Source organism: Haliotis rubra, unplaced genomic scaffold (assembly GCF_003918875.1).
Source record: "Haliotis rubra isolate DU_JTF1 unplaced genomic scaffold, ASM391887v1 Scf187, whole genome shotgun sequence".
In the NCBI taxonomy this organism is placed as follows: domain Eukaryota; kingdom Metazoa; phylum Mollusca; class Gastropoda; order Lepetellida; family Haliotidae; genus Haliotis; species Haliotis rubra.
Genome location: NW_025765858.1, coordinates 445762 through 461879, shown reverse-complemented (window position 1 = coordinate 461879; position 16118 = coordinate 445762). Strand labels below are relative to the sequence as shown.

Below are 16118 nucleotides of genomic sequence, written 5' to 3'. Positions count from 1 at the left end.
GTGTGAACATTCAAAATCAAACATGATAAACTTCTTGACTTGGGGTTTGCCATCCATAGGCAATGGCATATGATAACAATTGTGCTCTAAGGGCACCCTCTTACCACAAGGTTGACACATGTAGGTATCAAAAGCCTGTTTACCATCTTTATTTTGCGAAATGTTCAGCAAACATTGGTCACACCTCCACTACGTTTCACACTCTGAGGGGAGGTCACCTTTCTAGGACTTTTTTGGTTTCTTTTGTGCCACAAAACACGTTTCAGGTCGACAATGCATGTGGCAGTCAGGTCAAGTTCTTGTGGGGACCTTGGTCTTACATTATATTTTCTTACAAGCCCTACAGTAAGTTTCACATTCATGCAATTCTTTATTTGGGAAATAGGGTGAGACTGAAATAACTTTGACTGAAAAAGCCTGAAACGTTTGGGATGGCAATGAAAATGATTGTCCCCCATTAAATAGACAAACTGCTTTCTGTCATCTTTGATTCCTTTAGTGATAAATGTATTCCCAAACTTGGCACTCACCACCAAAATCTGGCAACCTAAGACTGCTTCAAATTTGGGAATACCAGTCAAACTTGCCATTCTCTCTTTGGACACTGCTGCTGGGTCAGAAAGGACTTGGGCCAAAATGGTTTGCTGTGTACTTTTAAAATCTTTCCTTTGGTGTTCAGTGATGGAGGACATTTCTTGTGTTCTAAAGTCAAATGAGCCATATGAGTATTTTTCTTGTCACTGTTAGACATTTATAGAAACCGACACTGACATTGATGTAAAGGATGAGCCTCGAGGAGATCCTCCCATTCAAGCAATGCGACTTTTAGCAAAACATAGAGAGAACTCTGGCCATACGCATCTGGTCTGCATTTGTTATTTCTACAATACCACGTTTTAGTTTGACACTTTCTGACACTTTAGTGATGTTAGTAGTAGTTTTGTATTTTCTTACCTTATTTCAGTAAGATGTTCTGGAACTGTTAATAACTTGTCTGACGAGGATTGCGTCAGCAGTCAAATGCATGAATGAAATTTGTAGAAACGATGGCCATTTTCATAGGTGTAGTCAAAACTAGCTTAAACTGGTCATAACTCAAATTCTAAGAAAATGATGAATCATGTTCTAAATATAGTCTTAATCAAGAGTGTCAAAAGTATTTTTACCATATATGGTTGTAAAGCTTAAAAAAATAATTTGCGTCGCAACCGGATCCTGTGGTATATCACTTATTACTGACCAAATCATAGCCATGTGTGGTTGGATCATGGATACATCATTCTCATCAACTTACACAACATGATTTAGCTTATCAGTTTATGACCAAATATAGTTATTTAAAGTAATACATCAACCGATCATATGAATTATCTTATGAGTTACAGCATCACATGACATTCACCTATTTCATTTGTCACAGAAACAACTATTCATTGATGGATACTGTTTATTGATTGGGCGATATGATTTTAGTGTCTGTATTTTTCATGTCATGTGATGCCCTTATGAGTGTCATGAGCTGATAAGGATGGGCTTTTCCATTAGGTCACCTAGCAACCCACGTATGAGGTCACGTGAGAGGGATAAAAATCTCATTCATCACACTCTTCAAATGAAGTAGGTCACCTGTCCAAAGAAAACCAAAAGGCGGATTTTCTGCTGTTAACCTCCTATACAACAACCGTATAGACACATGTAGACTCATTCAATCCCTGGGCTATTGCACCCTTGGGGTACACCTTGTTGGCGTTAACATTGATAAGAAAATAGGAAAGGGGTCGTTGCAGAATACTATCAATGAAAACGGGAACTCTCCCCCCTGATGTACAGAGACAATAGATGGGTACCAGGCAGGCGTAGTTGAACAATTATTGCCAACTTGCAGCGTCGACATAATCAGGCTCAACTGCTTTTCAGAAAAGCCAAGCCAAGCCGAGCCAATTTTTTATCATTTACTGTTATATTGTAAGATACCTCTTTCTTCGCCTTGATGAGCCCTCCTCCATCGATTCTACCATTTCAAGCATTTTCTCCTTGATCATTTGAACTGTGAAGTTAAACAATAATTAGTATTAGTTTAAATGGATCGATCCTGTGACATATGAACAAACAAATACAAAATAACATTTTTTTACATAATAGAGGGATTTAAGAACATCTTTCAACTGAAAAAAATGCACTAACTACCATTGTCTGTCTGCCATCAAATAGCTGCAATATTCCTTAGTGTGGCGTTAACAACAAACAACGAAAGTTATACCTAGAGTATTTCTGTTCAACAACTATCACTTTTATTTAGTCTGTACAATGCTTATTTGTCTCTCAAAAAGCTTTTAGATATTATACCATCCTTGGATATGGTTGGATTACTGATTATATCACAGTACAGAACCATTAGGTAATACCATGCTTTATTAAGCGCATTTTAGTGAAGTGCATTTTAAACTTAATGAAACTTTCCAAAAACTTCTTTTTTTTAAAGTTTCACACTCCACTTTGTCAAAAATCAAGCATGACAATGGTGTTGACAAACGAAGTGTCATAATCGGATTAATGTTGGAATGAAACCCACGATCGATGGAGTATAGTTTTACGCCGGTTTCAACAACATTAATGCTTTATCTATTACTCAGTAGCTAATCAGTTTCTACATAGGATGAAGTGTGAGGACCTTATCTCCAAAGTAAAACAAGAGTCATCAGAAGATGACATATCCCCCCGGCCCCGACATATGTGAAAGAACAAATCATCTGACAGTTACTTAAAGTCCAGCTTGACTTTTTTTTAAACTAAGTCCAAATCATTTCAATGGAAATCATGAGAAATATAAATGCCAAAAATCTGTAAATAGCAAAAGGCACCTAATATATCTGCCAAGTTTTGTTGAAAGATACTGAACGCTTTTCGAAATGAAGCCCAACACTGGAAGATCCGGGTGGGAAATAGAGAAACTGTTTTATAAAACTTACTTTCCGGATCTTCACTCTCATCCTCTTCCTGTTCTATGAGGTAGGTCTTGAGGAACTGGGCAAAATGGCCGTCGTGGGACATTAGCTCATCGTAACTTCCGGTCTCAGTGATGCAGCCATCATTCATGACAATGATGTGGTCCACCATGGGGAGCCAATGGACGCCGTGTGTCACCAGGATCCGGGTCTGTTCAATGGGAAATAATGCGTTACACTTGACAAAAGAGCCGGCATTTACGCTTTCTCATCTCACACCTCAAACAATACCATGGCTTGTACACGAGAAATAGCTTCAGCAATATTATGTGACACTGACTTCCTGGTGATGAAGGGTTGCAATTGTACGATGTTTGGTTCTGTTCAGATGCAGCAGAGGGCATTGTTGAATAAGTTACCATATTTAGACAGTGGGTCAAGACCAATCTAGAAACTTCTGTGAGAGCCGGGCAAATCCCGCATGTTACATAATGCTCTATGAGAGATTTATAGGCCACACATCACTGTCATCACATATCACATCAATACAGGACCAGCAGCATGTACATATCGTTATCTTTCACCCTGGATATCGTGTTTGGGCCTATTTGGAAACCTGGCCTCCCGATCCCGTCAGTCGCCTCTTACGACATGTATGGGCTGCTGAAGAGCAATTCTAACCCTGATCTTCACAGTCTTTAACAACTTTGACCAATCTAAAATTGAATCTGGTAAACTCACTTTACCAACCGATTTAGTTCTTAGTACTGGGAACATGTTATTATCCACATCCATACCTTTCCATGGAGTAAGCCATTGGGGCCGATGACATTCTTGAAGATGTGCTTTCCAACGTGGCTGTCCACGGCGCTCAGAGGGTCATCAAACAGATAGATATCCGCGTTGTTGTAAACCGCACGTGCAACACTCACGCGCTGCTTCTGACCTCCGCTCAAGTTGATACCCTGAAGGTCAAGGTTAAGGTCACCAATACCAACATAGAACTGCACAGGCTGCTTTGAGTTGTTTCCAAATAATCCGTAAGTAAGTAATCGAGGCTGCACTATATACCTTATACGCCTTGGCGGTTTCAGAGCCTCAGATTGATGATGCTATGATCCACACGATCCTTATTTTAATAGTTATGTTTCTTATTGTAGTAAATAATACAGTTTCAAAAAAATTCTATGAATTTGTTTCACAAACAACTCTGTTCATGATTCGATTCAAACTATGTCATTATGAAGCAATAACATCCTCTGTGAGTTATACCATCGTCTCATGCTGACATAAACCAATTACGTTCACATTACATAATGAAATGTTAAAAGTATTTTTTAGAATAGAAAGATTCCGGTCAAACTGGTCTCCCCAGTGCACACCTTTTCTCCAATTTCAGTCTCATCCCCGGCAGCTAAGATAGCAAGATCCGGCTTCAGGGCGCATGCGTCGATCACTGTTTGATACTTTGTTTCACGGAATATTTTGCCAAAGAGTATGTTGTCTTTGAGTGAGGCGTTTTGTACCCATGCTTGCTGTGGTACGTAGGCCGTTGATGACTGAAACAATATGGGATGGTGATAAACTGAGTAATTCTAAGACGTTTGTTCGTTGTTTAATGTCACAGTCAGAATAGTTATGTATATTGCAAAGGTCTGTAAACAATCAAGTCTGGACGAGATAATCCAGTGATCAATAGCATGAACATCGATCAGCACATAGAGGATACGATGACGTGTTAACCAAGTCAGCAAGCCTGACCACCCGATTAAAGTATTCACCTAATACGAGGCATGGGTTGAAGTTGACCAGTTCTAACTCCAATTTTCACGGGCCAGTCTTTGTCAAATGAAACGTAGAGTCAAGCATTACATAATAATGAGTGAATGGTAGGAATTAAGTGACGACCGACATTGTTTAGTTATCTTACCTTGACTGTTACGGTGCCAGACAGCTTCTCCATCTCACCCAAGATGGCGGATAAAAATGACGACTTCCCACTACCAACATGACCAACAATGGCGACAAGTTTTCCTTCCGGCACCCTCAGATTGATGCTTGTCAAAGAGAAAACAGGAAAGGATCATACATGTCACTCGATAGATTGTTTTCGACAATCAGCTATTGCCAGTTGTTTGGTGCAAGTTTCGTTCTGTTTTTTTCTGACAGTTTTACCACGGTCTGTAAGACGAGTCTGGACCAGACAATCTCATGACTGAGAAATTATTCCCGCTATTGGGATACGATCAATCAAACCACAACCCTGACCACCCTATCCCACTAGTCGCCTTTTACGACAGCATGGGTTCCTGAAGACTATTTCTTACTTGCATCTTTACCGATACTGTAGTAACTATGGTGCATATGCCATTTCGCGTACGTGTATACATGCTTTCAAAATATTTATATATTAGACAACTGCGACTGCTGGTTCGAATCCCACTTCACATGTTCCTGTTTGTCAGCAACATAGTCGTGTTCGTGGATGTCACTGAACACGAAAAGCCTTCAGTTCTGAGCTCGTCCCACCCCCATCCCAACCCCACCTCCCAGCCCCCTCACTCATTAACAGCAATAATTGCTGGACAGATGAACAGACAGACTTGATATTGCATCGTTCTACCAAGTGTACGAGGGTTTTAACGCCTCTTTGAACAGTATTCGGTTATATCAAGGGCGTGTTTACTGTAAAAGGAAAGCCAGAAGTGACATAAGTCTTTTGCTGACATATGAAGCTGGATTCGAACCCACGATCACTGGTTCTTCTCGAACTAAAGTGATTTAATCCAGTATTAAATAAACGCACACACGACATGAAGTTTCAACAAAGAGGTGAAATTGTTTCATTTGAAGCGGTATTGGGAACACTTACCCCTTCAAGTTTGGGGACTGAGACCTGTCCCAGGTGAAGATCCCCTTCTCAACCTGTACTGCATACTCTGAAACAAACGTACATAGGACCAGACAATTCAGTGATCAACAGCATGAGCATGTATCTACGCAACTGGGATGCGGTGACGTGTCATCCAAGTCAGTCGCCTCTGATGACCAGCACGGGTTGCTGAAGACCAATTCTAACCAAGATGTTCACAGGTCTAAAACTTTTAGTGGTTTATGTTTCTAATCTCAAACCTCACCTGGAAAGAGAGGGGAGAAATAAAGAAACTAGCAAAATAAACACTTATTTTATGACATTCTAAAGTTGAGATTACTTGGTGATAGTCTTGAAATTAATTTATGATTTTTGTAACCAGTGGTAAATAGCAGAAAGTCGGTCATTTCTTATTTTTTTTTGACAGCTGACCTACTTCATTGGATGAGTTTTTAATCCCACTAACATGACCTCATACTTGGGTTGCCAGGTGACCTAATGGGAAACCCCATCCTCATCAGTTCATGACACTCATATGACCTTTGTTATGTGACCTCATTTCGGGTATAAAGATCACCTTGTTTTTCCCACAACTTTATTTGCATTAATGTATGTCCGTGAAAAGTTGTTGTAAATATTGTCCTTGATTTGATCATGTATGTGAATAAAACCCTGTATTGTATTTTCGTCTTGGTTTTGATTTTTATCTCTATAAATAGCATGGCGCATGTGAATCATGTTCAGTTGCGTTTGAGATGACACCTTGGGAAGACTATCTAAACGTTATTTATTATGATTCCAAACATCCTCGTAGTTATGCTGGACCCAAGAAGCTATACCAAGCCATGAAAGTTGAAGGTCATTTAAGACTGCGGATATCTATATCAAAAGGCCACGAGGGAATACGAACTTCATTTTTACGTGGACCACTGACAGTCACCCTTCACCTGAAGCCACTCCCGTTTTGCTTTTAAGGGTATAAAAGGGGGAAACAAGTATACCTTGTGAACATTCATGAGGACAAACGCCAAACAGAACACATCACCATGAATCAACAATATAAACTGTATGTCCCAGACACAGAGGAGTGGGCTCGGTATTATATCTTGCAAGTCCAGGGTAAACTGAAACCTTATAATTTTGTCATGAGAGGAGAGGAAAGACAGGGGACGACGTGATAGACCACTGGAACTCTATGATCCTGAATGACAAAAACATTTGGAAGAACAGAAAAGAAAGGATCAGACACAGTACATGTCTTCTCAGGAACCCAAAGTTACATTTGTGTCCCCTACTCAACAAGTGGTCGAACAGGCCAAAGTGAAGTTGAAGAGAGAAAGGGTAAGTTTCAATTGGCCAAGGGAAACCACAAAGGAAGGAGTGTCAAGAAAGCGACTGAAAATAGGTTTATAAAATATCTAAAAGGCTACATTTGTCATTGAATACTTCATTCACTTTAAACCTGTGTTTATCCTGATGTTGAATTCCATTAAGGCATTCCCTCTGATCTCGAAAAGGCTGGAAAAAGGTCAATGTGACTAGATTTATTATCTCATCTGATAAAGTATGCGGACTCACATTGAGTGACTGATTGAGTGAGGGAATTTAGTTTTTAGTTTTCAGCAATATGGCTGCAACATCACAGCGGGGGATGCCAGAAATGGGCTTCACACATTGTACCAATGTGGGGAAATGAACTCGTGTATTTGGCGTGATGAGCAAACGCTATAACCACTAAGCTACCCAACTGCTCCCACCAATGAATTGTAAAGTAAAGTAAAGTATAAATTGTGTCCTGACTCATTAATGTGTACATCTACTTACCGGCGTCTTTATCGTATGTGACGTTGCTTGTGTCAAGATCTTCACTGCATATAAACGAGTTCACTCTCTTGACCGACACGTAGGCCTACAATAGTACGTGACACATCTCACCATTGTACACATCTAACAATCAGTGGGTTAGTGAGTGAGTCCCTTATCAATTCTTGACTCGATGAACAGTTGATAGTTAGCACTGTACAGTCGAACACCCTTGTGTCGAGCTTACGGTGTCCAAATAAAAGCTTGGTCCCTTCTTAAGCTTCTTGATCATCATATTTCGTTGTGTGGGAGGCCAGAACTTGATAACTCGAAGTATTCTCGTAGTTCCCTTCTCATTCAACACAACGGTGTTAGACTATATTAACAGTGTTAAGGTTAAAATTCGCAGTGACAAAAGGTTTAAAAGTCCCCTTTGAACCAGCAAAATAGAACACAAACAAGTCTAAAATATTCAATAATATATAGAATAAACAATGAGCAAGCTACAATGAATGGCAGTACAGATTTCTAGCACAATGCAATTGAGTAAACAATCTAAAATATTGGGTCATAACTATAAAATATCAACTCACCAGAGTCTTGACATTTACAGTGAGAGCAGATATACTGATTGAAGGTTGTTTACAATGACAACAGTCAAGCACGGTCAGTCTTGAAATGTAGGTCAGCTTGACAATGACAGACAGATGTGTATAACTCCAGTGACGTGATAAGTACTGTCGCACAACACAACAACCATCCTTTCTATAGCTCTTTCACAGTTCTCGAGCATTCTAGCAAAGCTATGCTCCATCATTATTCTCTCAGAACGTTAAGCAATCATGTGGAACACACGACATGATGAAAGCCGTAAATAAACAAAATTGCCAAGGGAGGCAATTCTGAATTGCTATAGAAAAGGCGTGCCGCTAGAAATACTATTGCCATTGAACATATATGATGCGAGATGCAAGCTAAACCCACAGTCAAAACTTTAAACATTGTGACCCACAATAACTATCACTTAATCAATGATATTACAAATTACAAAAAAACACACTCTCATAACACCAGTGGTACTAAATGCACATGATAACTCAGATCACATTTTGTTTTTGACCAAGTCATTATTTCAATCTGCTTGATTTTACACCTGAATCACCATGGTTGATTTTGAGCATTTACAGAGGTGTGGCTCTAATTGTGGACAAATGTCACAATGTCGCTTTAAATTACTTCTGGCTGGAGATTCCCATCATATGGATTGTTTGTAAATTCTTGGACCAAACAGAACCCTAAGAACATGGATTGGAATCCAGGTTCTACTCAAATATGATTGTGGGTCTGTCAGCACCAAAGAAAGCTTTGGAAAAACAGCATTTGTGACCAAATCTGGGACAAGCCGAATAGCATTTACGGAATGGGGCCAGTGGTGACGAATGGGCAAAACAGCCATGCTAGTCAAGGGAGGTAACTGCCTCGTACCTGAACAGTATACGACATGATGGCCGACAGAAGATTCATGGGGACACGGAGGATGTTGAAGAGGGAGAGGGTGACAAAGGCCTTGTTGGCGTCCAATTGGTTGTTGGGGTCGGCGAGGATGTATGCAGCAAACGTTGCTGCAACTACCTACAACACATAAAATGTGTGAGTATGGTTTTATGTCGCTTTTAGCAACATTCCAGCAAGATCACGGCGGGGACACCAGAAATGGGGCTTCACACATTGTACGCATGTCCGAAATCAAACCCGGATCTTCAGCGTGATGAGCAGACGCTTTAACCACTAGGCTACCCCACTGCCCCGTATTGTTTTGTGCTGCTTATGTCGGCGGCCTATAAACATTGAGTCTGGAGGAGCCAAACCAGACGCTTATATAATGTTGTGAATTACACATGGTCAGCCGGGTTTCTAACCTCAGACCCATTTGCATTCGCCGATGCTTTGGTCACACTGAATTCCAATCGAGTGAACACTTTAACCACTCATCAGCTACCCTCGCCCTTTACCAGGAGTGAGTGAATATCACGGCTGGACACACCAGAAATGGGTGAGAAACGAGAGAACGCTTTCACCACTCAGCTCCCACCCACCCCCCAACCCCTCCCCTTACTAGGAATGGTGCGACGGTCCAGCCGAGCCCAGTGAGAACAGAGAGGTAGGCGATCTTCAGCTGTGAGCTTATCTCTTTCTTTCTGATCTCCTGCACCTTGCTCTTGAACGACTCCTCCCATGCGTACAGCTTCAACACCTGCAACGACATCATCTCGGTGAGTGAATGCGGGACACTATGCCCATAACTGATCGAGTTAGTGAGTGAGTGGTTTAAGTTTTATCCCACTTTTACCAATATTCAAGCAATATAACGACGGGGTACACCAGAAATGGGCTTTACAAACAGCACCCATGTGGGGAATCGAACCCGGGTCTTCAACGTGACCAGTGGACAGCTTAACCATTGGGCTATCCTACTGCAGTGGGTGAATGCTGGACACTATGCTTGGAACTGATCGAGTTTGCGACAAGTCAAGCAACAAGTAAGCATTTGTTATGTATTCTTTGAATTTATGCAGTTCATTGATTTGGCGCTAAGGATATTTTGTTATTTTTTTGTTTAACTTCGGAGGGCGGTGGGGTAGCCTAGTGGTTGAAGCATTCCCTCGTCACGCCAAGACCTGGGTTCGATTCCCCACATTGGTTCAATGTAAGAAGCACTTTTCTGGTCTCCCCCGCCGTGGTATTGCTGAAACATTGCTAAAAACGGCGTAAAACTAAACTCACTCACTCATTGTTTAACTTTGCACTTGGCAATATTCCAGCTGTATGGTGTATTCAACTCTCGACTCTGGACCAGTGATTTATATTTCAAGCAATGATCCACGTGTCAGTGTGCAATGACACAGTCAGCCACATGCCAGAGCCTGACACTCCTATTTCAGATATTTTCCCTGATTTTAAATATACTAGGAAATCAACAGCAACCCATGCCTGTTTTAATAATGCTCATGAGTTTAACCATTGGATGTCCTGCTCAAAATTCGAATATTTACAGACCGCAGCAAAATAAATGGAATATCGCAAGGAACACACAAAACCAACACCGGAAATCAAACCTGGACGCGTGGCAGTCAAACACTGCATTCAAATGAATATGGTGGGGTTTAAAACAAAACACTCAAGACAAATGTATTAATCATTCAAACCTTGATTCCGTTCAGGATCTCATTCAGCAGTTTGATCCGCTCGTCCTTGTCCTTGAGGTTCCTGGCCTGTAGATGACGTTGTGTGTTGGAAAGGAAGCCATTGAAGAGAATCATGATGAGGAGGACTGCGAGACCGGCAAACACGGACGGTCCTATCGTGACGTACAGCAGGATGATGGACAGGATGATCTGGACGGGAACTGTCCACAACAGGTACAGGTAGTTCATGAAGTCACTGATGCGCTGATTCAGTATAATTAATTTGGAGATATTAAGTCTTGTATTAATGTGTATTGGTAAATTCAGATTTTGAATGTTAGACCGAATTGATAGAGTCTCTAAATTTCATTTGAAGCCGAACGCGTAGCGTGAGGTTTCAAATGATTAATTTAGAGACTATCAATTCGGTCTAACATTCATCTAATTTCCAAACACAGTATGTTTATCTCCATTCTACCATAACCGATTTAACATCGAACTTCCTCGTCCTGCGGAAGACACTGCGTAATCCGGCATGGGACGAGAGGCGAATTGAACTCGTCTGTGAAGGGAGTGGTAGGTGCCGTTCGTATTTTTTTAACATTGCAACATAAAAAAATATTCTGTCCAAAGAAAACAAACTACTGTTTATTCAATGCAATAATGTAACACCTAAGAGCTTGGTTTTATAATCATAACTCCACACGACCGAAACCAGCCTATTGTTTTGTGTGCCGTGTTACTGTACCCCTGGCCACACTATAATGGAATCGTCTGACCTACTTATTTTCTTGGAAGTAGACAGTTACGCAACAGTTTGAAATGGCGGACGAGCCAGTGTTTACATTTTGCGAAAGGTTGAAATTCGAAGTGACAGTGGAAAATACTTGACTGACTGTCGAACCTGAACCCTGCAGAATCGAAGAATACATCCTTTTCTGATCGACCTATGACCTGTAACTCATCAAAGACTGTTAATTTTTATGACCGGCGAGTGTCGATCATGATTTCACGTACGTGCCTCCACCCCGGCATGCGACGAAAGAGTGACAGTGCTGCTTTGTGTACATGCGACTAACTTGGGATTCCTTGGAACATTGTTCTCATCATTTGGGACTGGATTGTGGCCAAGCTTTTCAAAGTGTACGAACATAGCAGTGACAGCCTTGCGGGGAAGGTGGCAGAGAGCGGAATTCTCGTGGTTCAATTTTTGACATTTTGAACGATGCAACGGGACATGATGGAGTATGAGTGGCATAAAATTTTGTGTTTCGCCTGACCGTTATCTTGCGAATTTCTCATTCTAAACGGAAACAAATATACCAATCACCAGGTAGGTAAATGTTTACGAACGTTTTGCCGCACAAATAGGGATAGATAGGGATGTATTTTTACAAGGTTTTCTGATTTATATGTTAGATATTGTTTGTTTATGTTTGGGGCTGTGTATTGTAATTGAGTTTGAATATTTTTATAATAGAAGGTAATAATTATGATAGTGAGGTTCCCTAATAATTGTGGAGGAGAAATCGTATAATTGTATTTTTCGAGTTTTAATAAATGTTTCATCAGCATTTCCATCACGTCTGTTGTGTTGATATCAGTCATGTTGGTGGCCAAGCTGAAGTAGTGCGACAGTGTTGTATACGTGCGCAGTGAAGCGCCGTGAAATCAGACGCATTTTCAATCCAAATTGATACCGTCTGATTTTATTGATTGACCAATCAAATTCGAGCATTTCACGTAGCCATGGTAGAATCTCTAGATAAACATTTGTTTCGGAAATGAACATGTACTACACAAAACAACGGTTTCTAAAATATTACTACAAAACATACTTTAAAAGAGATTTCCGTCAAATTTGGTATTTTAGACTAGCCACATTTTCTAGACTTGCATGGGCTTTCTTGAATATGTAAAAAAAAAATTAGGGACTGTATCACCCGACACCAAACCTTCTGTGTCACAAAAATGACCATGTGCATTTATATCTATCTATCTATGTCGGAGCCTGGTCTATGGGTTGGAAGTCGGAACCTTCAAAAACCAGAAAACCAGGGATTGATACCATGAGCATCGATCCAGATGGAAAACGGAGTAACTGAGGAGGTTGCACACGGTCATCACTCGCCGACATTATTAGGTGAAGGAGACACGCCTTCAAAACTCGAGCTGACACAAAGTGAGTGATTGCAAACTCGAAAACGATGAATTAAACTCGAAAACTAATATACATAAAATACTCAATGAAACGCTCATTAAAATCAAAACATCATACCCACTCTGTGAGTTTTTTGCAGAATTTTTGTCCTAAAAATTAAAAAGTTGTTTAACAAACTATCATTAAAATATTGACACAGTTCACTGTTTGTTACGAGGGAGGAGTGCAGAGAAAGGGACAGCCAGGTGTTCGAGAAGCACGTTCACAGACAAAGTTATTTATTCATTAACCTGTGCTGTGCCGTCTCCATCCTTTCTCTAAACCTGGCTGTCCCTTTCTCTGCACTCCTCCCTCGTAACAAATAGTGAACTGTGTCAATATTTTAATGATAGATTGTTAAGCAACTTTTTTTAATTTTAGGACAAAAATTCTGCAAAAACCTCACAGAGTGGGTATGATGTTTTGATTAAGATCAGCGTGTCATTGAGTGTTTTATGTTTATTAGTTTTCGAGTTAGATTGCAATTCATCGCTCCGCTTTTGAGCCAAACGGACTATAGCGTGTAATCGTGAGAGTAAACTCAATGTCATGCAGATCTTTAACCACCTTATTCAAACCCACGAGGACGGTTACGTGCTGCCAAGCTTCGAAACTTAACCTGGGTGAACCTTGGTTTGGGTGAACTCACGATCCAGCACGTTAGGCTTGGTACATTAGACAAGTGAGTGGGGTTTGAAACCAGATCAGGAATATTCCAGCAATTTCATAGCGGAGACCACGGAAAGGGGTTCACACTTTGTACCCATGTTGTTAATCAAGGACGGTGTCCGAAACGATGGAAATGTGACCACTACTGCTTATAACATATTCAGGGCGGAGGGGAAGCCCAGTGGTTAAAGCGTTTGGTGGTCACGCCAAACGTCCAGGTTCGATTCCAGACATGGGTACAATGGTATTTCTGGTGTCCCCCGCCGTTATATTGCTGCAAGATTGTATAAAGTGTCATAAAACTAAACTATAGTTTTACGCCACTTCTGGCAATATGACGGCGGAGCACACCAGATCTAGGGTTCATACATTGTACCCATGTGGGGAATCGATAATTTGGCATGACGAGAGAAGGCTTTAACCACTAGGCTTCCACACGAACCTTCATGTCCACGACGACACCCTTACCTCATAACTAAAGGCCCTGCCATCTGTAGAAGATCGGCCACAAACTTGATGCCAAACAACAGAATCAGGCTGCAGCCAAACAGTCGCCATAGGACCTTCATCAATGATGCCTTCAGCAGACCACGTGACGAGTCGTCGAGGTCGGCCCTCTTGTCCGTGGAGGTGACCGTACCCTTGACCAGTGGACTGGGTTTGGTGGACGAGATTAGCGGGGTATGTTCGTGTTCCGAGTTTGTATGTTCGATAGACACTGCACCATTTGTGTAAATCACTTTTCTTTTCGCCCTCCGAATATGACTGAAAATGTATTTTTTTGGTGATTACAAATTTAATTTCTTTATGATTTTACTTGTAACTTTCTTTTCTGTTTAAAGCCGCACTCAGCAATATTCCAGCTATACGGTGGCAGTCTGTACAGTCTGGACCAGACAATCCAGTGATCAACAGCATGAGCATCGATCTATGCACTTCTGATACTATGACATATGTCAACCACGTCAGCTAGCCTGAACACCCGATCCACTTATTTGCCTCTTACGACAAGCATGGGAAAGTGATCATAAAAATGGTCTTTCCTAAACGTATCCGATAAAGCTCCACTAGTACCCTGGATGCATCTATGGCGTTAATTCTGACGGTTTGTACAAATGCCGGAAGCCATATTCCAGCAATATCACAGGGGGGCATCAAATACTGGCTTCACATATTGTACTCATGTGGGGACTCGAACCCGGGAGTAGTATATACAATGATTGTCCGAGATCAAGTCCAACAAAAGCCTCTGTAAAGCTTTATTTCACAAATAAAGCTTTTGTCAGTGGACTTCTTCTACGACAGGGTACAGACCCATCCTATAATATATTATATGAGATACTTTTTAATTGTGTTTCCTATGGGTTTACTATCGGTTCAATATATTTATTTATATATTTGAAACTTATAAGGTTAAGCTTCTCGTGCAGGGAAATAGGTGAGAGTTTAAAGGGTAAATCTATGACTAGACGAGCCCCTATGGGGGATACGAAGGAGGCTATTAAATTCCATGTCGCCCCCCCCCCGCCGGTGTATGGTGATATGGAAACGTTCGTGAATGCCCATGGTGCCATCGTGTATTGTCACCCCAGGTAAAAGTTGATGCCCTCTATCAAGAGGATCATTATCTCTTAGCTGGACTTCTATGATGAGTGAGGAGTCCGGTTTCATATCCAATTTGGAATCGGGTACGTTAAACCTTAACTCTGCGTTAAGTTCACCATTTATCATGTTACACGTGTGACCTGGTATTAGATGAGGTTCTATAGGGCCCCTTTCCGGAATAAAAGACCCGATTAAGATACCATTGTTTCTAATTTCAGTAACACGTCTATATGCATTTAAAGAGACGTAAGGTGCGGTGAGGGTCATGTTGATCAACCATTCAGGCTCTATAAGGTCGTCTGCCACAGGCACCCGCACGTACTAACGGCTCTTAAGTGGAGGGCGTACGAGGTGCCGTCCACGCCAGGCTGATCGAATTCCTTTATGCCTCCTAGGTCCCCGAGTGTGATATTGGGCCGATGATCTGCCATTGCCGCCCTTCTATTCACGTTGTCTTTCAAGCGTAGGTCATACAAGGCGTCTTCCTCACCGGGCAGATCGAAATTCCTCCGTGTCTCCTAGATCGTTAAGTGTGGCGTTGGGCCGATGACGATTGGACATTGCTATAATACTATTACGAGATAGTTTCCAATTGTTTTTCTGATAATTTCTCAGGGGTGCACCTCACCCCCATGAAGTGTATGTTGTCGGGTAGGAAGATCTTAGTGAGTGATATCGTGTCTTCCACGGTCACGTCGACTCCCTGCAGACTGGAGTGGGAATCGACACCCACCCGCACGTAAACAGTGCAAACCTGATACTGGGGCCGTTTCACCCACCGGAGTTTGATCCCCTTCACGACTTCGACTTCGTGCTGTGGTTCCCCTAGGTATACTTGG

The 16118-nt window shown here is 41.4% G+C and overlaps 1 protein-coding gene across 1 annotated transcript in view; it reads right to left on the bottom strand.

The window, feature by feature from the left end:
* LOC124274000 (multidrug resistance-associated protein 1-like) overlaps positions 1–15710 on the bottom strand; it is a 30586-nt gene extending 14876 nt beyond the window's left edge. Inside the window, exons 1-12 of the mRNA XM_046709333.1 lie at positions 15602–15710; positions 14143–14392; positions 10827–11103; positions 9737–9874; positions 9106–9252; positions 7642–7726; positions 5818–5884; positions 4876–5002; positions 4328–4504; positions 3743–3910; positions 2970–3156; positions 1975–2047 (exon numbers count right to left, since the gene is read on the bottom strand). Coding sequence (XP_046565289.1) covers positions 1975–2047; positions 2970–3156; positions 3743–3910; positions 4328–4504; positions 4876–5002; positions 5818–5884; positions 7642–7726; positions 9106–9252; positions 9737–9874; positions 10827–11103; positions 14143–14392; positions 15602–15710 — 1805 coding nt within the window. The remainder of the gene's footprint in view (positions 1–1974; positions 2048–2969; positions 3157–3742; positions 3911–4327; positions 4505–4875; positions 5003–5817; positions 5885–7641; positions 7727–9105; positions 9253–9736; positions 9875–10826; positions 11104–14142; positions 14393–15601) is intronic.
* Between the last annotated feature and the right edge of the window lie 408 nt (positions 15711–16118).